This window comes from Nothoprocta perdicaria, unplaced genomic scaffold (genome assembly GCF_003342845.1).
Source record: "Nothoprocta perdicaria isolate Ctin4 unplaced genomic scaffold, notPer1 scaffold_204, whole genome shotgun sequence".
In the NCBI taxonomy this organism is placed as follows: Eukaryota; Metazoa; Chordata; class Aves; order Tinamiformes; family Tinamidae; genus Nothoprocta; species Nothoprocta perdicaria.
In genome coordinates this window covers 344,997-372,151 of record NW_020455250.1, presented here as the reverse complement: position 1 = coordinate 372,151, position 27,155 = coordinate 344,997, and the positions used below count along the sequence as shown (strand labels likewise).

At 39.4% G+C, this 27,155-nt stretch overlaps 1 protein-coding gene across 3 annotated transcripts; it reads right to left on the bottom strand.

Moving 5' to 3' along the window:
* Positions 1–926: 926 nt before the first annotated feature.
* On the bottom strand, positions 927–26,922 carry RAD51B (RAD51 paralog B). 3 transcript variants are annotated; one of them, XM_026038227.1, is made up of 7 exons: positions 26,839–26,922; positions 25,873–25,986; positions 24,060–24,176; positions 17,653–17,789; positions 14,285–14,404; positions 13,063–13,246; positions 927–1,230 (listed from the first exon to the last, which is right to left on the bottom strand). In XM_026038227.1, the coding sequence occupies exons 1-7, from the start codon at positions 26,920–26,922 to the stop codon at positions 1,159–1,161; spliced, it is 828 nt and encodes a 275-aa protein (XP_025894012.1). In that variant the 3' UTR covers positions 927–1,158. The 3 variants fall into 3 exon arrangements, with proteins under 3 accessions (XP_025894012.1, XP_025894013.1, XP_025894011.1); XM_026038228.1 differs by lacking the exon at positions 927–1,230 and adding an exon at positions 1,464–1,501; XM_026038226.1 differs by lacking the exon at positions 927–1,230 and adding an exon at positions 11,543–11,792.
* Between the last annotated feature and the right edge of the window lie 233 nt (positions 26,923–27,155).

Genomic DNA, 27,155 nt, shown 5'->3' with positions numbered 1-27,155 from the left:
AACGTGCAGTAACGGGCTTCTCCATTAACTCACCTATATTCCTCATTCCTCAGCAAGCACTGAGGAGACATTATAAACTGCTGCAAGGACCTAGCCTAATTCATAACTAATAATTTGGACCATATATTTTCCTCTAATGAGCCACATGAAAAAGTCACAATTTAATTAGGTGCAGTGCAAACATGCAGCCCACTGCCTTCGTCTGAAATAAAATACCTGAAGTGGCCATACAAGAGTACGCTGGCAATTAGAATTACATTACAGTACATAATTTCAGATAATAAGTAAATAATATTTCATTAGAATCGTTCGTCCACAGAGCTTTCCAATAAAGCTTCTTTTTCCTGTGCAAGTTAAAACTTGGGCCACAGGAGATATTAGTTACCAGAGCCAAGAGCAGAATCTAAGTGACTCTGGTTTAGTGTCTGGCCACCAGCAAATGGGTCTTCCTATCAGAAATTCCTAAACACATTTAGGAAGTTATTGATGGCATTGAAAATGGGTAACAGAACACACTTCAGAAAATCCAAATCCTGAATACTCAGAATGTGCTGAAAACACAAAGTACCTGCAATTGCTTTTTTAAAAGTTAAATCATTCCATTTATATATCATCTCCATATTCCACCAACATTGTCAACATTTACACAATTTATACACAACATGCAACTAAAAAAAGAACTTAAAATACGTTTGTAGTTCTTGAAAATCTATAATTAGCATCATTTTTTGTGCAAATGCCAACTTCTCCATGTCTGAGATTATGAAGAAAAACTGGATTATAATGAGGTATAGCATAGGGAATTAATTCTGTCTCCAGGTTCCGATGACTCAAAATTAATTCCTGTAGTTTCAATGTAAGGTGAAACAACTGGTTGGTAAATCACCTGCCATCCCTGTATTTCACCACATTCCTTCAGAAAGCACATCTGAAAACCTCTAGTTCAGTCTTTCCTCCAAACAGCTGAAAAACACACTTGCAGTCCCATTAATGAGTTCCAAAGAGAGGGACAGAGGAGCCACAGGTAGATGTTCAGCAGCAGGACCCTTCAGACAGGCTCAAGCACCACGGACTCCTTCACTTAAGTGGTCTCAACCGTTTGCTCCCATCACAGCAGAGTCCTCTGTGCTATTCCAACAAAATACTTGTGCATCAGCATCAAACTGAAGAAACTGAATGTGACAGAATAGGATTTGCCTTCAACAAGGTCTCAAAAGATTGAAGAAATATCTGGAAAAAAAGGGGGATGCAAAATTTAAGAAAGGATAAGCACAAGCAGTTACAATAAAGAGAGAACAATTAGTAACACAAGAGGACTACACACACACACAAAAAGATCATGGGGTTATGGCAGAATGCACGACAATGAGTCAATATGCTAGCACATGGTGTTCAGGTGAACTTACTCAGCAATAAATTGAAAGTTCACTTTTCAGCCAGATCATTTCTGCACATCTCTGTATAGGTGCACAAACAACTATACAGTTGTAACAACAAAAGCCTGCAATAGAAAAACAGCACTGTCAGAGTCACCAGAGAAATTTTACCTTCAGATCACAAATATACAACAGCAGTGAGTCCAGGACTGTGGAGCCCAGGCTGAACTTGTCAGCCACCCACATTTTCCTGCCAGCTGACCAAGATAATGCAAGTGCATTCACTTCAGAAATGAACAAGCCCTAAGAAATTCAGCAGTGATTCACAGGCACTGTAAACTGACTGAATATTCAGGCAACTGTTGTAAAGAACACAGATAACATCTCTTTGGTCTTCAACAGGCAACAGACCTAAGTCATGCCACCTCCAGGCTTGAATAATGTCACCCTCACCATTTGCAACAACTCCGCCCTCGATATAGGTAGTAGATTTAATACTGGGAATGGTATAAGATGACAGTGCTCTGAATACATCTTCAAACTGAATTCTTATCACCTCCTTAGAGGAAAGGAGAGAACCTAGTGAAAGAAATAACAACCAGTCCCAAAGCAAGACTCAGGATCCCTCTGATGCTGCTCTCAAGAGGCATAGGAAAAGCCCAGGAAAAAGAAAACCTGTCTTACCTTTAAAGTAAGACAGATTTCTCAATTGCTTCATACAATAGATGAACTACGGATAAATTACAACCACAGTGAAGACTGTGCAAAAGATCAGATAGGTTTCAGCAGTGCCAGGTTTTACTTCCTATTGCTTTCAAGTTTGGTGAAGGGGAGGAGTGTCAGTTTTGTTTCCATTTCAGTACCAGCAAGACAAGCCATGAGCTGCTCACTCTATGAGTGTCTTACAAATACTTCCATTTAACAAAAAAACATGTCATCTTTACTTTCCTGCTAGAACTTGCATGAGCCTACTCTAGGACAGTGGATTCCAAAGAAATTTTTATTAACGCTAAATGATTTGCCCATCAGTACAGTGCATGCTACTGTATGTGTGCAAAGGGATGCAAATTGCCACCAGCATTCAATGTCCTGCAATATATCACACAATTATCATTTAAACATAAAAGAAATTTGCAGGTAAATGACAATTCTTAACTTTAAAGAAACTAGGGAAGCTTATCTTTGAAGAAACTAGGGAAGCTTCATGTCTCTGTACAGTAACCACTAATAACTCTACAGACTTGAAACTAGACAATGCAACATTTGCAGGAACAAGTTACATTTTCATGGGACCAAATGACATGCAGGCTTTCCCAGGGCCTCTTGCAGCCATCAGGGACCAGCTCTCCTCCTTCATGACTAGATCACCCCCAGGGGTCAGTTCTCGGTCCGGTCCTGTTCAACTTATTCATTAACGACCTGGATGAAGGGCTGGAGTGCTCCCTCAGCAAGTTTGCCGACGATACCAAACTGGGTGGAGTAGCTGATAGCCCTGAGGGCTGTGCTGCCATCCAGAGGGACCTGGACAGACTGGAGGACTGGGCGGCGAGAAACCTCATGAGGTTCAACAAGGGCAAGTGCAAGGTCCTGCACTTGGGGAGGAATAACCCTGGACACCAGTACAGATTAGGGGTGGACCTGCTGGAGAGCAGCCCCGCAGAGAGGGACCTGGGTGTCATGGTGGACGACAAGTTGACCATGAGGCAGCAGTGTGCCCTGGTGGCCAAGAAGGCCAACGGGATCCTGGGGTGCATTAAGAAGAGCGTCTCCAGCAGGTCGAGGGAAGTGATCATCCCCCTCTACTCAGCCCTGGTGAGGCCACATCTGGAGTACTGCGTCCAGTTCTGGGCTCCCCAGTACAAGAGGGATGTGGAGCTGCTGGAGAGAGTCCAGCGCAGGGCTACCAGGATGATCAGGGGCCTGGAACATCTGCCCTATGAGCAGAGGCTGAGAGAGCTGGGTCTGTTCAGCCTGGAGAAGAGGAGGCTGAGGGGGGACCTGATCAGCGTGTATAAATACCTCAAGGGAGGCAGTGAGGAGGAGGGGGGCGGCCTCTTTTCAGTGGTGAGCAGGGATAGGACTAGAGGAAATGGCTTCAAACTGAAGCATCGGAAGTTCCACAGGAACTTAAGGAAGCATTTCTTCACTGTGAGGGTGACAAAGCACTGGAACAGGCTGCCCAGAGAGGTTGTGGAGTCTCCTTCTTTGGAGATCTTTAAAACCCGCTTGGATGCAGCCCTGTGCCACGTGCTCTAGGTGACCCTGCTTGAGCAGGGGGGTTGGACTCGATGACCTCTGAGGTCCCTTCCAACCTTCGGCATTCTATGATTCTATGATTCTATGATAATGAAAGAACAGCACCCCTCCCTACCCATCTTTCTTCACATTAGCCTTAGCTCATCACAGCTACAGCTCCCAAGTAGGAAGCAGATTTCCTGCAGCTGACTACAACATTCCAGTGATTAAAATCTTCAGAGATCCTAGGATGTGTCAGTACATGGGTTATTGAAAAACTCACTGATACAACGTTGTACCTCCAGCTATAGCTGCTGACAGAAGCACATGACAGGAACTGAGTCCATGTGTATTTTTAGAGCTCAAGAACAAAACCTGTATGAGGGTTTTTATCTTTCACACCACATCACCAGCCAGACATCTTTCCGTGGTAAGATGAAGTTTGTTTTGCTTGAGGCTTACTCTTCACCTACAAACTAATGGACCAAAAAAGCAACAAAGCACCAGCAATGGGGCAGAAAAAGGAACAGAAACCAATTGCAAATTATAGTTTGCTTAAAAATACTAATGGCTTTCATATGATTTCTTAAGACTACCTCAAAACTCAGATACTGAATTACCAAAAGGAAGGCAATGCGCTACTGAAAGGCAGTTAAGAGTTGCCCACCCTTCACAGGGCAGCTGAGTAGCACAATTGATTAATTATCTAGTATTTCTTTGGATATTCTCAATATCCAAACAACATTACAGCTGCAGAACCCCAAATTTACATGACTATCAATTAGAGCTCCACTTAGCAGAAGTCACAAGGGTATCTATGACACGCACACGCGTCTCATCTCATCACAAGTTTGCATGTTTTCTATTTCAGCTCCAGGACGCTCTGTAATTTTACTAGCGCCAGGTCCCCATTTTTAAGAAGTTCTTACCTTGCAGCTGCATTGCCAACTCTGAACAAGTTGGTGACGTTTACAGACATTACATTCTAGTAACTGCAAACCAAGATGACATTGCTATCAAATCTCTCATTTTCTGGTCATTCACAAGTCTACCCCACCTATCACCTCCTTATATTTGGAAGGGTCTATGAAGAGAGGCAATGACTAAGCCTTTTGGAAGCAGCAAGGACCAGTCACAGGGATCAAAAAGAAACATTACAGGCTTCTGCACAAATTATTTGCCCTTGAGAGAAGAAACATCACGATCACTGCTAATTACTCCTTCAGAAAAAAATGCAAAGGCAGCTTCAAACAGTATTAAAAATAGCAGTGCTTAATGGCAGTTTATAAAAAGCACACTAAATAAAAAAGGATATCCAAAAATGAGTAGAGGAGGGATATTCTTTCAAGCTAATCCCATTGAGGACCAATCCAACCTTAGAAAAACAAACAAGATTATTTAGGGCAAGTGAACTACTGGCCTGGTAGCAGCCTGGTCTGCTACCAGTCTATAACAACCCGTGGTGATAGTGGCCTTTAGGTGCAGAACGAGGAGCTGCAGCCTCGGGGGGCTGAGGGCAGCCTGGCTGGTGGGCACCAACCTCAGCAGCCCCGCGGTGAAGCTGGGAGGCTGTGGGCACGCGGCGGGTCCACGCGCCACAGGCCAGTACACAAAATGCAGTTTCCTCACTAGCTCTGCATTTAACAGGACGGCAAAGATTTCATTCCATACAACTAGCATAGCACACAGACATTTACCATATGGAAGTTTCGTATTAAGATGAATAGATTTCCTATGCCACAATTAGGGAAAAAAAGCAAGTATCAATCCAGAGTGGTGTTTGGCACTGGAAGGTACTGGAACTAAGGAGCAAAGAAAAGCATTCCCATAGAAATCACAGTGGTGCTGCAGCAGTAGTGAACGCTTCTTAAACGGAACAACAAAAAATATGAAGCTGTAAATATATTCAGAATTTCTAATGCAATTACACCACCAATATTTTACATGATTGTTGCAATCAACACAGTTCAGGCAAAAGAAACAGAGGAAAATGCCACAGGCCAAGTAACTTAAATCAAGATTATTGAATAATCACCTAGAACTGAACTTACAGTCTTGGACAATTTTCTAAGTTCTCTCAAAAATTTCCTCTTAGCAGCAGACAGAAACCAGGAGCTGGAGATAACCACAAGCTACAGACTTGTTTAGCAGCAGCTGCAAAACCTTGGCTAATGGCTTAGCCATTGCATGCTGACAGAGGGATATAAAACTATTAATAATGAAGGAATGCAAGCATGTTATGAACTGTACCAGCTATTTTATGGATGGTTATACACTTCATTCTGAATTTTAGCATAGATAGAAATTCCATGGTTTGAAAATCTACTATTCAGCACAGTTTATGACCTCAACTATAATCCGTTACGCATGGGTATGTTACAACTTTATAATGCATATATTACAAACGCAGCATATTTTGACACATTTTAAAAACAGAACATGCAGACTAAAGCCAGGACACTTAGAGGTGCAAAAAAATCCTCATCAACACAAAGATGGGTGGTAACCTGGGATTTGATCACCTTTAGTGAAAGTAAAAAGCATTTTAATGATGATACCTAAAACCTTCATAGAGCTGTTAAAGTAACAAATAAAAATAAAAATGCTCGAGCACCTAATACTGTTTCTTTCCCAGGTGCAGGACCCTGCACTTATCCTTGTTGAACCTCATGAGGTTCCTCTCTGCCCAGCTCATTCACCCCAAGGAATTCTATGATGGTACATTTAAAACAAAAAAGTTAAGCAATTATTAACTCAAGCAAGCTTGAATGTTACATTAGGCAATTCCCTTTTCTAAACAAGTTCTTCATCATCTAAAACTTCCAATGTTGGATTTGCATCTTATAGAGATCCTGTCTTTGAGACTAACATTCAGCAACTTTGCTCTGCTTTGCATTAAGACTTGCCCGCAAGTTTGAGGCTGAAGTACCTTTAACAAGGTAATTCCCAATCCACTGTGAAATTACACACAGACTAAACCACATTTTTGTCTTTGTGATCTCTTCCCTGGAATAGTTTCTCAAGGAAAAGATGTTGGTGAAAGCGAGAATATTTTTATTGTGTTTCATTTTTCAATAAATCAAGGCAACTCTCTGCAAAGTCTCTTGACTTCGAAGAATTCAGTATTTTCTTTTTTGCTCTTACTCTGTTCTCTTACATTTCCCAAGCAGAATATATGGCAGCAAGGCAAATCTCATTGAAGCAAATCACCATTATTTCCTTAAAAATCTCTCTGGCAAGCTGCATGTAGAAGAACATTTCCAGAGTATTTGAGTCCTGACTCCAAACAAAATTAATTGCTGCTAACAATCAAAATTCAATGTAGTCATAAAGTCTAGTGCTAGTCTTCTGAAAAAGAAAAGACCACTTGAAAACTTTGACAAGAAAGAATGAGAAATTTTGCTAAGACTATTGCAATCCACCAGAATATCCAAGAATATCCAACAGAAGAACATCCAAACCGTTGAATATTCTTCTAAACGTCTTCATGCAAACTTGAACTTTGCAAGATATTCTTACTGAAATTCAGATACTCACCAACAAAAAAAGGCATCCCATTCCATTCATTTTATTTATTCCCGTTCTTATTAAAACATTACACACCACTGCTCAATGTTATTTCCAAACTTCTAAATCAATTTTTGTCTACCTAAGCTATTGCCACATAAGTTCTATATTCCCAAATGAAACACAGCTGTGCACTTCAGTGAAAGGCAACATGACAGTTTTGATGGGTTTACCTAAACCATGCAGACTCTTGTTGGGATATGCACATTTGAGATGGCTCTCTCAGTTTGCTTACACTGAACTTCTGCCAAATAGATAACTGCAACTTTAGTGAGCATTTTAATTTGAGTAGGTCAATTTATTCACCCCACTTTTCCATTTAAAGAAGGAATCCCATTATTTTAACAGCAAATGACTATACAAAACATACATATTCTCAATAAAGAAAATGAAGTTTTCCTGTAAACAACCAGAAATTACCCAGAAGATTCTACATTATTCCTCAGATTCCAGTTCATAAACCCATCAGAAGAGACTAAGGACGGAAACCAGAGCAAAAACCATAGCTCTTCCAATGCACATAACCCTCAAAAGACAAAATGCAGACTGAAAAGCCTGTCCTGCTAACTTAGATGTTCCTACCTTTGAGAATGCACAGGACTGTCTGTGCTCCAGCTGCATCAGTTTGGTCTGGTTACCTGTTATTATCTCCAAATCCTCAGCCTGGGGAAGGCAGGGTAGGGCTTGCTGTTACTGAAGAAGACAGGTCACTAAGTGCACCATGCAGATGGTATCACAAAGCTTCCAGGTCACACTTCACCAAAGCAGCCCCAACGGTGCAGCCAGTCCCATCCAAACGCAATATAAACGCAATATTCACAATACTGACCTGCACACTCAAAAAAGGGAGAGAATGAAGTAGCCTTTTGCACTACCGTCTCTGAGCTAAGAAGATTTCACTCTTGCTGTCTGGGCACACTTGTTGCACTGCTTCATCTCTCTGCCCTATCATCCCCATCTCTTTTTAGATCCACAGGCTGGCACAGCACTAATTAGGAACAACACCTGCAGAGCAGGTGCTTTTCATGCACCCATGCCCTTGGGCTCATTACCCTTAAAGCAAAAGGACTTTGGAGAATCTGGAAGCCAGAGCACTAACTCACCTATACTGAACTCATACAGGAGGATTTTCCCAATGACTTCTACCCTGGTCAGGTACTACTTACATTGCAAGCACATTGAGAAACTGAAATCCCTCTCGTGCATTATTCGCATACAGAAGCAGTTCTGGAGAACTTACACTAAATAGACCCAAAGGATGCACCAGACTCAGGAATAGTACAAAAGAATAGAAAACTCTGTAGCCACAATACGATTATTGGTTTAAAACCTCTGGCAATCCTTCACACGGCAAAAATAGCACAGCTTGCCAAATCCTGCACTCCAAATAAACACCCTCTAAATGCAATTTCTGAAGTTTTCTATAGCACAGCCTAGATTCTGACTGCAGTAATACACCGTCATATGTAATTACCTTACTTGAAAACTAGAAAAACACAGCCTAGATAAAATTGGATAAAAGTTGGAAGCAAGAGAGCAAGGAGACAGCCAGTACTCTCTAGTATAAGGATAGAATTCAAAAGTATCTTGACATATCAGAAAAGCTGTCAGGGAGGAGCAACTAGTTCAGAAAAAACTCAGCACACTCAGATACAGGGTTTTAGTGACTGGCAAGCTAAGAGCAGGCTATTTTAAAGAAAGCACAGTGTAGTATGAGGAACAAACAAGAGGATACCCCACAAGACATGAGAAGCAATCCTGCTTCATGCTCAAGTACTGTTAGAGATGCATCTAGATGGTTATGTCCAGTTTGGGGCATTTCACTTCCAAGCAGATGTAAATCAGCTGAAGGGAACTAACTGGAACAAAAATGAGGATTAAAAGACATAAGACACCACTAATCTCATTTTGGATCTAGCCTCTCACAAATTCAGATTAAGGCAGACATCAGGGAAAGAGTCTGACCTCTTTTATAGCAAGCACTGTTCAAGATCATATAGTTAATCCAAAACAAACCAGGAAATAGACCTCAACTTCCTCTCCAATACCTCGGTACTGGCACCTTTACTCTTCATGTTCTCATATGTGCAGTTGGGTAGGAGGGAAGATTTTGGCAAGCTCAACTGCACAGTAAAATGGAAAAACCCAGGGAGGGGAAACTTGAAAAACAAAAGAAAATGAAATCCCAGCATCCTATAACTTGAAACTACCTCTTCTCTATACTTCACTGCCACGTGAAAACAGGAAACGCTGCTCTAGCATTTTTCATTCCTTCTCAGCCATATTAAACATTTTATGAGCACAGATAGTCCAAAAGGAACACTGTGGCAGGCCATAAACTGTAGAAATGTATATACTCCAGACATATACAACAGGAGTACACACAGAGGGCAGCAGGACTGAAGCTGGTTATAACTACATTTTAAACAGTCGTTTTCAACTGAAACCAAATTCTGCCTTTGGAAAATGATTTTTAACAGCCACCAAAAAGACAAAGCCATCTCACTTTGGCACTATAACAACCTTAGCAGATACAATAATTGCCTTCCACTTGATTTTTCATTTTGTTCAATATTATAGAGGGATAATTTAACATATACAACCTGCCAACAAAACAAAATCATTTTATAAAGTCTGAAAGCAGAAAAACTAAGAGCTCTAGCCTATAATTTCCTTTCAGAAAGCACAAATTAAAAATCATGCCAAAGTGCCAAAGTGTCCTTTACAAGCAGAAGTGGTCATTTATATTCTTCCATTTGGGCTTTTTTTTTTTTTTTTTTGAGACATTTGCACTAAAACAAAGAGTAACATTGATAAAATTTGATAAATCAACAAAGCTATAGGCTCATATGTGAAAAGGTTGCTAAGCAACAGAACATGGAAAAAGAGAGTATTAATAAAAGCATTTTACAAGTTTCATAATCTGTTACTCAAACTGATCAAACACACTGAAAAGTATGAACACCATTTTCTGCTCAGCTCGCTATTTAGTGAGGACAACACCAGGTTTGCTGCAAGCAGAAGGTTGAATATTGGAGCAACAGAAGAAAAATATCTTAAAGAACAGGAATTATTCTTCACTAGAAAAGCATTACTTTTGAAACTAATTTTGCAGATGAAAGACTGTTTTCAGGGACAAGTCCCCTCCCATATATTTCAGCAGAAAAGAGTCCATACTTCCCACCAAATTCTTACCCACAGAAATTCTGCTATTTCAGTTCCAGAAAAGGGTTTTCTCCTGATAAGGTCAACGCCTCATTAAACACACACATGTTTCTCCATAATTTAATCTACAAAACATTTCTCATTAGAAAATTTCAAAATAAATTCAGTTGTTCCAGTTTCAGAAGAAGCAAGTTTCTCTTATTTTTAGATTTTAAAATCTTGCAAAAATAATCCTAAAGGACTGCATGTCAGCAAATGATAGACCAGATGGCCAAATCAATCTGGAAATCTGATGCATCTCCATAGTCTTGGAAAATTAACACAGTAATCATCAACTGTAACAATAATCAGCTAATTTCCCCAAACTTTCTACACATTTCTTAACAAGTCCAAGCAAAATGGCACTGAAACCATTTTTCAGACATTTTCCACTGTGGAGTTTGTTTAGATCTCCATACACTAATATTTTCACTTATCAGAATCAAGAAAATGAAGGTGAGAAGCTGGCAAACACCCACCTCTGGAAACACAATAGAACAGAAGCAAGGATGAAACCAAGTGGAAATACTTCATTGTAATGAAAGAGCAACTCATCCGAGTCCAGTTTGAAGACACTCTTTGCCAAAGGAAGCACTTCACTCTTCAGAGTCACCTCACTGTAGGAAGCTAAAATAGTACAGCTAAATATACTTCACAAAAGACAGCAGAAGAGGCACTGCAGATATCCAAATTTCTGAATGTAAATTGATTTTTGAGAAAAAAAGTTTATGAAACCTCAAAGCATGGATCAAGCTGAACACTTGGCTTTTCAAATATGAGATCCAGCATTTAGGCTTAAGGTTTACAGAACAGTACATTGCAGCATGAAACACACGGAGGTGAGAAATGTGAGAACCAAGAGTGTGAAAAGACCTCCAGATTACTTTGACTGCATAACAAAACAGATCAAGTGAATTTTTAGTTTTCAAATACCACATTTGGGATTAAAAAACCCCACTAACTGCAGATACTATGGGCTTCTTGACCACCATAAACTTTTTATACCACAGCAAATAAAAGCATTAGAGAATAGTCAAAGTTTATCTTTAATTTGCACAATAAATCATAATGAGGGGAAGAAAGTGTCTCTCCTCCTAAAGTATTTAATAATATAGAAAGTTAAAAAAGATGCACTGTTCTTTTGTCAGTAGCAATGAGAGCCAGGTTGCTTATCACAAATAAAAAAGATTCTTTACACAGATATAAGGACACATCCCAGGTAACAGTTTAATGGGCAGCTACTGCTCTTGTTTAATATCAGGGCTTTACAAAATAAGTTTCATCTCCAGTACCAACCTGTCACTCAAGAGCACATTTTCATGGCAGTTTGCTTTTCCAAGTGCCACTTCTGAAGTGCTTTTCCAATGGGGATGTGTGGCCAGCTTCAATCATATTATCAGTTGCTAGTAGCTAGAAGATCGGGAGTTATAAATATTAAATCTTTAAGGGTAAAAAAGCGTCAAGAACACTACTAGTGATCCTGGTTTCATTCCGTATTGAATTTTAGTTTTAGCTCTTCACTGAAAAGGAAGCATTATTTTTCCTACAGCTAATGTGAACACTAAACTATTTATAGTCCCTTATAGAAAGGGAAAAGAAACTAAAGAACTATAACATCTTCCAATCAGAAGTTAGCTGTTTTTCAGAGAATGGCATCAGATTTTCCCAATGTATCAATGCCACCAGTCTACCTGCTTTCTTGGTTTTCCTGTCTTGTTCTTAACGTCCTAAACACTAGTAGGTGCACTAATTTAGGATTACACTAATTTTTCGTACCTGAACTTCAAAGGCCCTTTTGCAGGCTTTGTTTTCCCCCAAAGGTCCTCACATATTGCAGAACATGTGGCAGAAACAAATCCACTCCCCTTAAAGTCACTCCTGAACCTGTGACACATTTCTGACATCACAGTTACTGCCTAGTTACCTCCAAAGAGACAGAGCCTCAGACCTCATCACTCTGTCTACAGTTCTTGACAGTTTTTCCTCTTACTCTGCAGTGCAGAGTATCTTACCTACACTATGAAATATTTCCAACACTTGAGTCTCAATGACATCTTTGGAATTCTGTTTCTGACCCCTTGATGATCATACAAAAAAGCTATTTTTCCCCCGAACTACTTTCATGGATTTTAGAACTTGTAATACTCTTTTCATCGTTTTTACTTAGTCCCTGGACTAAGGGCATCTGTGATAAAGTAAATTCTTCCTTCATATTCTATCGGCAAATCCATAGACAAGGATTTGGTGAGCTTCCATTCCATGTTAGTTAATGTACATTATCATTCACAAAAGAGTATACGTTCCTGTAGAACACAAGGCCTCTTCAAATCCTATAAACAGAAGTGATGAAGGTCAAAAGAAATCTTCACTGAAGCAGAGTAAGGAAGCAGTGCATTAGAAAGGAACCATCAGTGCAAACCACATTAATTTGTAGCAACACAAACTGTGAGATAAAATAAATAACAAAACACTGAAAAACACTGGAAAAAAACTTGTAAACCCTTTTTTGTACTCAAATTTGTAAGTTCTTAAATGAGCTCACAAGTAAGGAAAAAAATTACCTGATATCTGCTTGAAAAGCCCTGCTAGGAGCTTCAGCTGTTTGTAACATTTCCATTCTTCTTTGATTTTACTACTCAATATTGTAAGTTGGAAACTTAAAAGAGGAGCACGAACTTACTGGTATTGAGAACTCCTCTGCCAAATACTTCAGCAGCGATGCTCCTTTAGCCAAGAAGTTACTTCTCTCTGTCAGGTTGCCTTGGAGCTTTGGATCAAACTCCTTTCTGACGACTGAAGCAACAGAATCAATTATGATGAGTTTAACCTTCTTTGAAATAATTTCTTCTTCCAAAGACTTAATTCTATAAAAAAAGTAACTTAAAGTTAACCACACAGTGTGTTTTACAATCCTGAAATTGTTCATATAAGGTATATTTTAGAATCAGCTCCTCTTTCTCTCTCACATACCACTCCAAATGTGAATGCTTCAAAGAGGCCTATCTGGAAAGGAATCTCAGGATGCAGATAGACACATAACCCAGTGCAGGAGCCCTCCAAATGAGGGGTTTGGAAGAAGCTGTAGCCAGCAACACTATCCTCTACAGCCCTTGAATGGTGCAGAAAGTTAAGTGGACACTGAAACTGTGCCTTTTTTTCTCATAGTAGCATCCCATTGCCAAGCCCAGAATCCTCAGTACCCACATTCATAAAAAAAAAACAAAATATCTTTCTCTACACTTCAGGCATAGCATGCTAAACCTAACTCATGGATTAACACACTGATATCTATATTTTTCTGATTAAAACTATTAAAGCTTGAAGGAACAGGTATCCTGCCACTAGTGCAGAATGCTCACCAAGATGCTTAAATATTACTCAATCCATTTTCATGTCAATATGTATTGACAAATTAATATAAAGTAGCAACACAACAATATAAAGCTGCCAGCATCAGTCTTTGGATTTGCGACTGCAAAACAAGCCCTCTCCCTCACTGCTGGACAGGTCCCAGTCTTCTGATCTGGAAAAGCAATAACTCCTTTCTGTTTCTTGGCAAATTTAACTAGTCTCTCCACAGAAATCAATAGGTCAAGTCAGGCACCTGTCAGATGAACACTCTTCTTTTAAATGCTTACAAAGGTCAGGATTATATGGAAGTTGTCTATCAGAAACTGCCTACCATAAAACATCAAGTATATTTCATAACCTTTACAAATATCAAGTAATGTCTTTGTGCCAAATTTACTTTGTAGATTTGTAGGACCTGTTCTAGTATCAACATGGAAAGGCCTCAAAGAAATTAATTACTCTTCATAGTATTTACTTGATTGAGAAATTTTATTATTAATAATACTGTTACAGATGGTCAGGTCAGTCTCTTTTTCACCTCTAGAAGATACCTTCTGAGTACACTGCCACAGGTCAGCTCCCGATACAGGTGAATGCTACGCGTCATGGAAAACAGCTTTTCCTCTGAGTCAAAATAAGCAGGGAATCTGCTTTCTGCTATCTCGACCAACCTGCAAATAAACAAAAGACAAAGCAGTGAAAAAGCAATAAGCCTATTGGGTAATAATAAGGCATTAAGGATTCACAATACAAAGGAAAGCAATGCACAGACACATAGGTATGCATCTATATTAAAAAACTTTTCCAAAGATAGAGCACACTTCAGCAGTCAGACTACAATACTGGAGGTTAGAACATTCAGGATCTCTTCACAGTGATGCTAGAGCCAGTGGTCAAGTTGGCCAGGACATAATAATATGCCTGTACAAAGAAACAGCACTTCTGTAGCAGCGGGAAGCAGCCAAGTTTCCAGTCACTGAATGCAAAGGCCCGAGTACTGCACTCAAGAGGTAGTGCACAACTGCCACGTATTCTCCTATTTTAATTACATTTAATTATTTTCTCCAACCCAAATCATCTTTTCTACTTTTATCTTGCATTGAGATATAATAAAGCCTGTCATAAAGCAGGCTTCATGTCATCATAATGTTTGGCAATAAGTTGCTCACAAACAGATCTAGGATCTCTACAATAAGACCCAGCCAACATGGAAGCAGGACTTCAGAGAGTCAAATTCAATTGTCAATACTTATGAAACTATTAAAAGAACATTTCTCAGGTGAAAATCTGTTCATATATGTCTCCTCAAAAACAAGAGCAACCTCATTGAGATAGGAGATACGTGCACTATTTTCATTGTGTCAGTTACCTCCCAGTAAAATAAACTTAGAGAAATCTTAAGAAAAAGTAATTTTCAGAATGTAGGAAAAAATCAATATTGTCTCAAAAAGTATCCAAGGTACACAGGCAAGCTGCCATGACAGAACATCTATTCCATAGATAGGACAGGTACAACTGACATGATATAATGATACAACCAGACAGCTTAAGTGGTAGCTTCAGTGAAGGATGTGACTTTCTGTCTGATTATTTTCTATTACCTTATGAGCAAATTCAAAACCCTGAATTACAACTGTTAAAACATACCACTGCTTATTGCCATTGTAGAGCAATTTTATCAGATAACTGGTGATTAACACTAGAAAATGTCAAATGAGGTTTGGTGGTTGGGTATTTCTCCTTTACTATCAAGTTCTCATATTCAGAACCGAGGCTTCGGAAAAAAACACCTCATACAGGTGTAAAGCTTAACAATTTATTGAGGAAAGGCCAGTATTTGCAATGAATCTGCATATATAAAATCACTGAGGACACTAAATGACACACATTTTACTGACTGACTGCTATTTCTCCTGAAGTCAGTGGAAAGAAGTTCTACTCTGAACTTCTGAACACAGGGCAATTTTCTTCTAGGTCAGTAAATACAGAACCAAGAATTTAACTTTAGAAACCTCATACTTGCAAATTTGAGCACAAATCTGAGTAGAATAAATATTTTTCACAATGAAGATATTTTGAGGAACATAAATTAAAAAATACTCCTTTATTTCAGGCATACATGTCCTACATCCTAACACCTTGGGAAGAGTGACTTCTAGTGGATGATACCTGTAGATACAACTTCCTAGTGATATTTGCCCTTCTATTTTAAGCCGCTTTTATTAAAACCAAAAATGTTAAAGCTACTTTTTAAAAATAGAAACAGCAAGCAGAAGGGGCAGAATCTTAGCTGTGCATTTGCACAGGAAACCATGCACCCATTTTGTATTCTGCAAGGGGTAAATAATCTGCAAGTTATTCAATTGTAAGCATGAAATAAGATTTCAGGATACTTCAAATAAGCATATCGAAGAACATCTCCATTACACAAACTGACTTTAAATTACCTTCTTAGTGAAGCCTTGCTAAGATGGCAGTACTACTTGCACAGCACCATGCAGATTTAGAGTTCTTTAAGATCAAAATCCTGTTTGTCATGGGGAACCTAAGCACTGCACAGAACATAATTGATGTTCTCTGTAATCAGGCAGATCACAAGGTAGAAAATTCCTCAATATTCTCAGCAGTGACTCATGAAAATCTGTATCCGTGCCTTTCAGAAGCAACAAATACAGCTAAAGAGTAAGCAAAGTTACTCTCTTTGGTTGGTACATTTTCAGTTAATAGTTGGCTGTACTTGGACTGCTACAAAACCAATGACAGTAATTTTAATCTCCAAGATTCTGTCTATCTGCTCTGGTGTCCACATGCTGATGTGGTTACTCCCTGCTTAAAGCAGGGTTAGACCAGGTTTTTCAAGACTATCTAGTCAGGTTCCCAAATCCTCCAAGGTAGCACAACCTTTCTGAGCAACATGTTCCTGTGCCTTACTGACCTCATGTGAGCCATCTTCTCTGTATATCCATTTGAAACTGGACGTTTCAATTTATGCCTGTTGTCTCCCTGCTAGCACTGAGCCTTTTCTTTTTTTTTAAAGTATGATTTACTTTTGCTAAATTCACTCTAGTTGTTCCAAATCACCACCTTCTTCACACAATGGAGCATTTTCACACTGTTATCACTTCTGAAGTTTCTTGCTCCTGTTACCCGATAAGCTTTGCTTCCAAATCCGCCCACTGCTACTTCCTCTGCAATTCCTAGTTTAAAACTCTCAGACTGACCAAGTTGTTGGTAAAGATGTTCTTGCCCTGCTTTGTCAGGTGGGCCCCACCTGTCCACAGTAGTCTTCCATCCTCAAAGTGAGGCCCACCAGCTCCATAACCAGGGATCAATCCACAAAATTTGTCTGCTTTTCCCACGCTTTTCCCAATAGTATCTGGTGGGCCACTGGGCCTGACTTATCCTCAGAGCCATGAAGTCCTCTGCTAAAGCTGGTGGTGAAAACATGCATACATCTATACCCTCAGCCAGGCAGAGCACATACTGGCTCCTGTCCATTCAGTGGTTAGGAGAGACACTAAGTGCACAGATGAGTAATTCTCATTGTGAGAGCCAAACAGAAAATCTTAAATGAAACAGAAATACTACACAGGGAATGGAATAATGTGCTGCAGGGCTAATAACGTAGGAGAGAGATGAGGCTACTGCAGAAAAAGAAAAAAATGAAGTATGGGATTGCTAAGACCATTTATAAGTTAGAAAGAGTGCAATTCAACTGTCATATCACAACTGGAATCTTCAATATGATAAAAATTAAGGTGGGCAAATACTTCTAAGTGAATTATAACAGCTGAATGCTTAATAACTGCCACAGGCAACTATTTTGGAAAAGCTTAATTATTGCTCAAAATACATTCAATGCCTACAAGACAGGGCGCTAAAGAAGTTGAAAGCATGCAGTATGGAATTACGTTCTTACCTTTCAGCACTGAACGCAGACTCGGTGTCAATGTATATAACAGCCCCATCCAGTCCTCCCATGCTTATAGGCAGCGTAGCCAGAACGCTCATCATAATACAGAACTGGGTTTTGCCACAACCTGGAGGGCTTGTTATCTACAAAGGAAAAATAACAGCAGAAGCAAGAGATGTCACATTCATTTCACTCTTGCAGTAAAATTCATCACTGATGAAAAATTCCTCTTCTAAATCAACTCTACTCTTGGCTTCATGTTTCTTTCTTCACCATCCTCCTTTCTCTGCTTTCTTATATCTCATCTTTTAGGTGCTCTGTTCCCCTCCCAATTTACAAATAGGCTCTTCCTTAGAACCATAACCAGACTATTCATCTCCTCATTTGTGCTACCTTCTAAAAGTAGGAGATTGACAGGTGATATTCACATTATATTACATCCGTGGCCATTAGAGCCCCTAACTGCTTGAAAGCAAGTCAGATTCACAGGGGTAAGTCGCTGAAGAGGTATCATTAATGCCTTGGTTACAATCAGGTCCCACTTGGAAACCACAGGTATAACTGCATATATCCTGTGAAGTCTGAATCTGTAATATGAACCACACACAATCTGATTTTACCTCTCCCAGAAAAAAACTACTTTAATATTCCTGGTATAAAGTAACAGGAAATGTTAGATAGTAGCTTATACTGCACTGAAATTATTCCCTATGCAGCATGCATTTTGACATTGGTGGTACCTCCCTGTCATCATATTTTAACACACACAGAGCACCTAACCAGCCAGGTAAGCAGGCCAGTTTTGAGCTTTCACCTGCACTCACTCCCAGCCTCCTGTGGTTGGGCAGTATCCAAACAGAATGCATTCAACTCGTGTGAAAGGGTTCCAGCATGACTTCGATTCAGGAGCAAAACCACAGTGATCAAAAGAACATGTTGTTTGCAGGGGTCCCCAGACCCCGAGCACAAGAGCTGTCTATGAGGGACACCAGGAGGCCGATCTTTAATCTGCGGATGACCCTGCAGAGGCTGCAAATGCTGGACTCTGTTCAAATAACTGTACATCCATTGGTTCTATATTTCAGGGAGATGAAGACATAAAATTAATTCTAGGGAGGCTGAAGGATAGAGTAAATACAAAGCAGAAATGACCTAACACACTAACAGTGAAAGCTACAGGTCTGTTCTGACGGTAACCAGGACTAAATAATAATTCAGGAGAAATAAACGTGTGCCCAGGAAAACTACACTACAAAATAAAACAACCCCCCAAAATACCAAGCATTGCCAAATGAGAAAGCTAGATTTAGAGGAAGATATATTGAAATTTAAAAAGAGTATATGACAGTTTGGTGCTAAGTACAAGCACTGCCTTAACTCAAGGAACTGCAGCATTAGTAGGCTGCCATTCTAAGCAGCAGAACTACCTCTCCGGGTCAAAAGCCCTCACATCACTTTTGTCTTCAAAAAAAGGACCAAAAACCGAGCCATATCCGTCAACTCAGTGCGAGCTTTCATATATGGAACATACATGATGCTTTTTCTTTAGGAGCACATGCTGGATTTAGTGAACTACCCATCAGGAGCTAGTACCCCAGCAGTACCCCATCCATCACCTCTAGTTCACAAAATGCTGCATCAACAACAGCTGCCACAGTTTAACAGGAACCCAAAACATATATATTAAAATTGCAGAGACAATACATATTTTCAGAACCCTACCAGCTGTTTCTGCTTAACAAGTCAACTTGAAATGAATGAGGGGAGGTCATCAGTCCAGTTCTGAAAACGAAGTGTTTGGACAACTGTGAGGAGGCTACATAAAAGCCTTTGAAATATGAGCCCTGCCTGGGAGGTACATTGAAATCCAAAACACTGCAGTGGTTAATTAATTAATTAATACACAGGTTATTTCAGCAGAGGTGCCATAAGCATATCTGGGTAGGTCTGCACCACAGCACAGACAGGGAATCTTATAAATGGACAAGAGAGCAATCCAGTGAAGCAGGAAAGAATTTCCATTCCAAAAGACAGCACTACTTCACCTTTATCAGTATTCAGTTAATAAAATGCCATTAAAATGGCATTTGAAGTAAACCACAGTAAACAATTTTAAGACTATACCACTTTATTATTGCTACATATTACGGCTTCAGCAAGCATTTTGAAAAATACAAATGTAGTTGGAAAAAAAGGGCTCAGGTGCCTCTCATATAATTTAAACCCAATGTCTGCAAAAAGTTTGCTGAGCTTGCCTTACTCTAAATTTGCTTTTAAATCAAGAGTCCACACAGACAGAAATGTCAGAACTACAACAGTTTTAAATTTGTCTCTGCCTAATAAAACACACTTTTATTTTTCACTAAGTTATATATTATTTTCCATGGCACATCTGTACAGTTTGGATAGAGTCACAAGGAACTAATTCTTCTTCACAAGAGATTTAAACTCTTCAGTATCCACAAACTTGAGCTTTCACTCAGAACTGCTGGCCAAAAGTTCTGACATCTGACCACAAAATTTCAGTTATGATCTCATTTCCAACCTAAACTCTAAAAGTGGTTTGGGAAAAATGCTCTGAGACAGTGTAGGGCAAAAGCAATCCCCTGGCCCTCCAAAAGCAAGCACATTGGGCTGTAGAAGACACGGCCAGAGCTCTTAACCCTGCGGTTCATGCATTCAAATTCCAAGTTTCCAACCACCCTCACTGCTGGTAAAGTAACAGCAAGGGGATGATTTAGCCACATCAGACAAGATGTAAATGTTCCAAACAACGGTTTTGAAGAGAACTTCTCTCAGATTTGGAATATCTAATAAGAAAAATCCTGTAGGACAACCTGCTGGTCAGCTGTGCTCCAGTCCATTTTTAAGGAACAATTTAGAATGATTTTAAGCTGCAGAATCACCTGAATCCAAAAGAGAACAGGACCTGAGAGGGTTTGCAAGCTACAGTGCAGCATCAAAGCAGCAGCAACAGACATTTGATAGCTTCATACTAAAATTGCACCAACAATCGCACTGAGGAACACTTGCAGTGCTGCCAACCTTCAAGGCTACTTCGAATCTCACAACTTTGCAAAAAAATGCTTTTAATCACATCGCTCCACAACAAGGCTTTAAACAGAAAAATCATTTTCTGCATAGAAAATTGTCCTCTGTCATTATGCTTGTTGGGAAATGGAAGATACATTTTCAGATCTGATCCCTTTTCAGATTTACTACATAAAGGGTGAATAAAAAACCAAACACTTTCTTGATCACCATCTCTAAGTTAATATTCTAATTTCTGGAGTCTGCCTAGTTATCTTGAAGATATTGCTAATTGACAACAGTGATGCACAATGCAGTTTGACCTGCTATGACTGTGCAGCCAAGACCAAACTACTTGCAGGACTCAGCACTTGCAATTACAGCCTCATCCACTAGATGTCTTGTACAGACTTCAATATTTAAATCTTTTAATATACCATATGGGCATTTAAGATAACTGCATTAGACAGGCCTCTGCATTTTTTAATCAAAAGATGTTAAAATAAAGAGATTGAACACAAAAATATTTTTCAGGGAAAGATTTAAAGTCCAAAGGTTATCCTGGCAGAGGGTTTTCCATTTGCAGCCAAGTTAACTCAACTCCGAATTTATTTTTATTTCCCTCAATTACTTTTAAATACATTGATATACATGGTGTTTGACCATTCTTAAAATAGACTTTAGCAATAGTCTCCCACATATTCTGATATCTAAAAGGCCAACATTTTAAAGAAATACTCAAAGTTAAAAAATACAAATTGAAGTATCATGATAATGAACAAAGCTAAGAAGCATTACAAAATACACAGCACTGGGAAACTAAACATTTCACTTATTTCCTGATAACCATTATTTTATAGCATCTGAGGGTAAATATGCCTCACTTCCATGTTTTGAGATCAGCTGTTTGCAGCCCTTCCCTCAAAAAATAACCCCCCTTTACCCTTTGGAGTCGATGTTGAGCTGAACTCCTCCAAAGCCCAGTCCCACCAGCTACTGCTTTGCTGAGAGTTGACACCAGAGCCAGGCCCTGAGTGCAGCCATGAGCCAACCTGACGCTGTGCCCAGAGCCAACCTCCACCTGGGGCTCCGGGGCAGGGCCTGAGAGCTGCCTGGCCACTGGCCCTGGCACCCAGAGTGCCCCAAGGCAAACCCGTGCACGGGCCATCGTTTACTCAGAAATGACACGCTGCAGGACAGAGCTACCAGAAAGAGAACACAGGGACCAGCGTTGATTGATAATCCAGTAACACCTGAAGATGATTCTTGCCTTGGGCACCACCCATGAGCCAATGACAGAGGCTCATGGACATATCAGCATACACACAACACAAAGGCACAGAAAAATCTTTCTGCTGCACATGCAGCACCGCATCTAAACACCAAATAAGTGTAATTCAGTACTTGAGGCAGAACAAGTATGTGAACAGCAATTCCCTATCAAGGAGAGGTCACAGGAGCAGATGGAAATGCCCTGAAAACCAAATCCAAGCCACAAGCAAGCATCATTTTCACATAATCACAAAATGGTTGAGATTGGGACTTCCAAAGACCGTATAGCTCCCCCTTCCAGCCACCACCTCATGTAAGCAGGGTCATGTTGAACATCCAGGTTGCCCAGGACCATACCCAGAAAGCTTCAGAGGACTCCCAAGGATGGACACTCTACAATCTCTATGGGCAGCCTGACACTCACTCTAAAAGTAAGCATTTTTTTCTAACATTCAGAGAGAACTTCCTGGTTTTAGTTTGTGCTCATTGCCTCTTGTCCTGTCAGCAGGCACCACTGAATAGTCTAGCTGCAACCCTTTTATACCCTCCTATCAGATAAGCATGTTGACAAGATGCTCATGCCTTCTCTTCTCCAGGCCAAACAGACCCATGGCTCCCAGCCTTTCATCACATCACAGATGCTCCTGTGCCTTAAGTATCTTAGCATCCACTTGCTGGACTTGCTCCACTTGCTCCAATAAGTCCATTATCTCTCTTTCCTGCTAAGCTCAGAACTGGACACAGCCCTTTTCAAACACTTTGCTATTTTGTCAGGTACCTGCATGAATCAAGCATCATGGTACAGCTGAGGTTGGAAGGTATCTTTAGTTAACACCTAGTCTAACGCTCCCTGTCAAGCAGAATCACCTAGAGCACAACAGAAGGGAAAAAAGTACTTTCTTCATAATAACATTTTGTAACTTTTCACTTTTTTCTTCTACTGTGAAAAGTTAACAAAAAGTGGTGAAGGTTGTTAAAATATTCAAGAAAATATGGTTTCAACTTACCTAAATTCAGAACATGAGACATATGTTTTGGGGTTTTTTCCCCCCAGTTATTTCAAGTGCATAGCTCAGTTCACAAAAACTTTACTATAAAAATGTACACGTGTCTACGGTGCCCAAAACCAGTGTCTGTCTAGCTTGGGATTCTGTATCCAATGTGTGATTACAGCACATGGCTAGGGAGTCAGATAAGAAAAGGACACATGTACTGATGCTCCCTCCAATATATGCCTCTCCATCTCCAATAATTTCTGGCTCAGCAACTTCCTGAGATACAGGCTGCTTTTGTAATACTCAATTTCTCCTCTGAACATTTAGCTAAACTGTCCTTCCAGATTTTGTGAACACTGCAAGTTACTATCTATTTCTGCAGTGTCAGGGCTGTCGAGTACTGGAAGACAAAGCGCTCCTGTTTTTTGTAGGCAAAAAAGTAGCATTACATCCAAAAGCCAGACAGAAACAGATTTAGTTCTATTTACAACTTGTAGTGTTGTAATATATAAGCATATAAACTATAATATAAGCCTTAATTACATAAAGAGCTTTACAGAATTACTGTATAAGACAGTAATAAGTTGCTTATAATGTATAAGTTGCTTATAAAAATGGAAAATTGTATAAAATCATTTTCATGCCTGTATGTTATGCTTTTGTCCCAATTGTTCATGGTATCTGTATGAAAACTAATGACTCAGTAAAGCCAGAGCAACTCCATGTCAGAACAAACTCATGATTCAGCACCTTCTGCTCTCACCACTAAGCAGCTCAGCAGGTCTCATTTACACTTCTACCTTTCTTACTGTCAAATTCAGGTAACAGCACATTCTTGAGTGAGACAAGAATGTGGCATTTGTTACTACAATTTCATAGGAGAATCTTCATATTTATGAACATGGTCACCAACTCTTTTTAATTTTCTCACTTACATGACACACTTCAGAAACATGTAAAATGCAGCTTCTAGTAATTAAAAGAAAAAATTCTCAACAAAAATTCTCACCCAACATTGTTCAAAAAAAACAGGACACAATGGAGTCCAACATGGTTGTGACTGGTGAATTCTAGGAGTGACGTGTGACCACCATGAAATACATTGAACAATGTTACCTCTGTGAGGGATCCACAGGGCACTCCGCCATGCAAGACTTCATCCAAACCGTGTAAGCTGGTGGACAAAAAGGCTGAGGAGGGATTGACAGTCCTCCTCACTTTCATTTCATAAGCCTGAAACAGATGGGAGAGGAGAAAAAAACAAGTCAGGAAAAACTTATTATTGTTATTTATTTTTAAACACCCTGGAAGAGTGAACTCTCATTTACTTTACTGACCTAAAATGACTTAGCACCTGCCAGTAAGCACATGGTTTTCATCTTCAGCTGCATTACCTTCTTTCCCCATCACTCTTCTTCATTCACATTTATATCCCATTTACAGCTTTCAGAGTACATTTTAAAAGTATGTTGCACCCATATCAAGGTCTTACATTCCCATATTTGATTCCTTCCATGCTTTAGTATTAAATCAAAACAAGCATTTTATAGTGATACTTCCAAGTTTGTTGCTGTTTATATTCACCAGAGCTTGCTTTTAACCCATAAAACCACAGCTTTTAAACGAGGAAACACTACACATGTAGTTAGCATGCCGAACTTTCAGAGAAACCTAAAACCAAAGTTCAGGTCAACGTTCATTAGGAATTCAAATCTCTATCAACTCAAGAAGAGATTTATTAAAGATCAAGACTTTGAATAAGATCTGAGCAGATTCTGTATCCATTCTTTCTTTCTTTTTGTGAGGAAGGCTATTTAAGGAATTAGATACAGAATCAATAAAAGGGTTGAATTCCAAGTTCATCTGCTGACTAGAATTGTCCCAAGATCAGCATTCTAGTTCACATGAACTGAGTTCATCTCAAGAACACCCACCACGATGCTTTCAAAAGAAAGGTCTTTTATGGACCTTGCAAAATCTGCTAAAACCACCTGCTCCTTAATTCAACCACTGTGCTTCCAGGACACAAAACAGGCCAAAACAAAGGCAATGAATTTTACTTTGCTCAGAGATCTGAGTTTAGGCTCAGATTAACTTGAAGAATGTATATAGTGTGGAATATATTTTCCAGTTTAACAATTTTTGTATGGCAGAACTTAATCCCTGTAAACTGTACCATGGAAGCAGATAACCACCTAATCCAGTTTTCCTGCATAACACATACTCTAAAATTTTACTCTGTGTTTTTAATCCACAAAATTATGGTTGAACCAGAAGATTCTTGAGAAGAAATAAAAACTTAAATAAGGAATCCAAGTAAATGAATATTTACCACATTTACCTTAGACAATCTGTTCCCATGGTAAATCCTTCCTAGTTGCTAAATATTTTTTCTTCCTCCTCTGCTTTAACAAGACACTACTTGTGACAAATTCAGAAAAAAAGAACACAAAATCCAGTCATGCGTACTGCAGCTAACATCTCTTTCTCTCCTCCCCAATTAGACTAGATGTGTCCTAAGCTATGTTATATGCTCATTTACTTAGAGGGAAAAATTCCTCTAAACAAAACACTGTACTTTCAGGATCACTTCTTGTGTAAATACCAATTTATACTGAAATTCTCATTCTTTGCTTGCAACAAACATTTCCTATAACTGCATGGCTTAGAATAGAAGCAACTCATATATACACTGAAATGCAAGAGAGAATACCATACTTTTCTGTGGCACTCCAAAACAATTCCACAGGCCTGAACAGTCTCTTTAGGCAATAATGCCTCATAAAAGCCACTGCATCAAAACATTGTGCAATCAAAATGAGACAGGACAAACATAAGCTATTTTCCCCAAGGTAGAAAGAAAAAAGCACATTATTTAGCTTTCTCTCAGGCACAGAATTAAAAACATAGTCAACACAGGCTTACTTACTGTCTGCATTTTGGGAGCACAAGCTAGGCTGACTTTACAAAGAAGCTTCTGCACATTGCTGTAGCTCTGCCCCGTCACCTTCATTAGCTCCAGGAGTGGAAGACATAAGAAGTCCTGTAAAATAATTGAACAGCTCTGAGAACCCAAGTTAGATATCAAGGCTGGGGACTAGCATAAACTAGTAATGAGTAAATTAGATCATGTGCTTTATACCAGATTCACAACTGTACTACATTATTCAATGTGATGCTATATCTCTCCTACCTTCCTCTAATACCAGTAAGGCTGCAGTGGAAAAAAAAAAGATCATATTTTAAGAGACATGGAGTAAATGGATCAAGCATATGAGAACTGACTGAAATAACTGCAATGAGAGAACTACTCTTCACCCTCCCTAAAGTCTCTACCTACCTGAAAAACGTTTAGATTACACTGTGTCTTCTACTCTGCAAACTCGGGGCTAGATCCTATATTTACCACACACACAACTTAGATACATAAATGGCATCTCTTGGATTTCTTTAGCAAGAGTTCACAAGAAAGATTTCAGGATATATGCCTGATGACATAGGGACATATTCTACAGGACATAGAATAACACCTCCCTACATTCAGAGCTTAACCTGAGCTCAAAAAATAGAAAAGCACCAACATCACTTCTAATGAACATGCTAGATATGTAACACAGGTATATTTTTGTGGGGCACTTACAAATGGTGTCTTGCTCCACAATGGCAGCCGCTGTGGGCCTCCATTGAAAGAGGCACTTTAAAGTTTGTTAGAAGAAAAGATAAATATTTAAATGTTTTAGTTGGGCATCTATTGCTTTAAAATAGGGCAGCAGGCAAAACAGAGCCTTAAGTGCCCCATACTTTATAGAGGGCAAAGCTTTACACACACTGTTTCGAAAAAAAAAAAAAAATAAGTAAACAGTACTGGAAATAAAACACAAACCCATCCATTTACCTGACAAGTAGTGATCTGATGGCGACCCAGCCTCTCACACAGTTCCTGAGGCAATTTTGCTCTTCGCAGCTTCTTAGCAGCCATCCTCCCTTATCTATGGGGAAAAATAAAAGTTTGAAGGAGGCCTACACAATACCCTATACAATATACAATATATACAATATATATTGTGTATATATACATTTTATATATATTATACATATACAATACCCTATTCCTATACAATTCCACAGTGCCTGCCGAATCTTTTATTTGTTGTTTTGAGATGCCTGCTTAAAGAATATTCACTTAATCCAGAGAAATCCTAAAGCTATTCA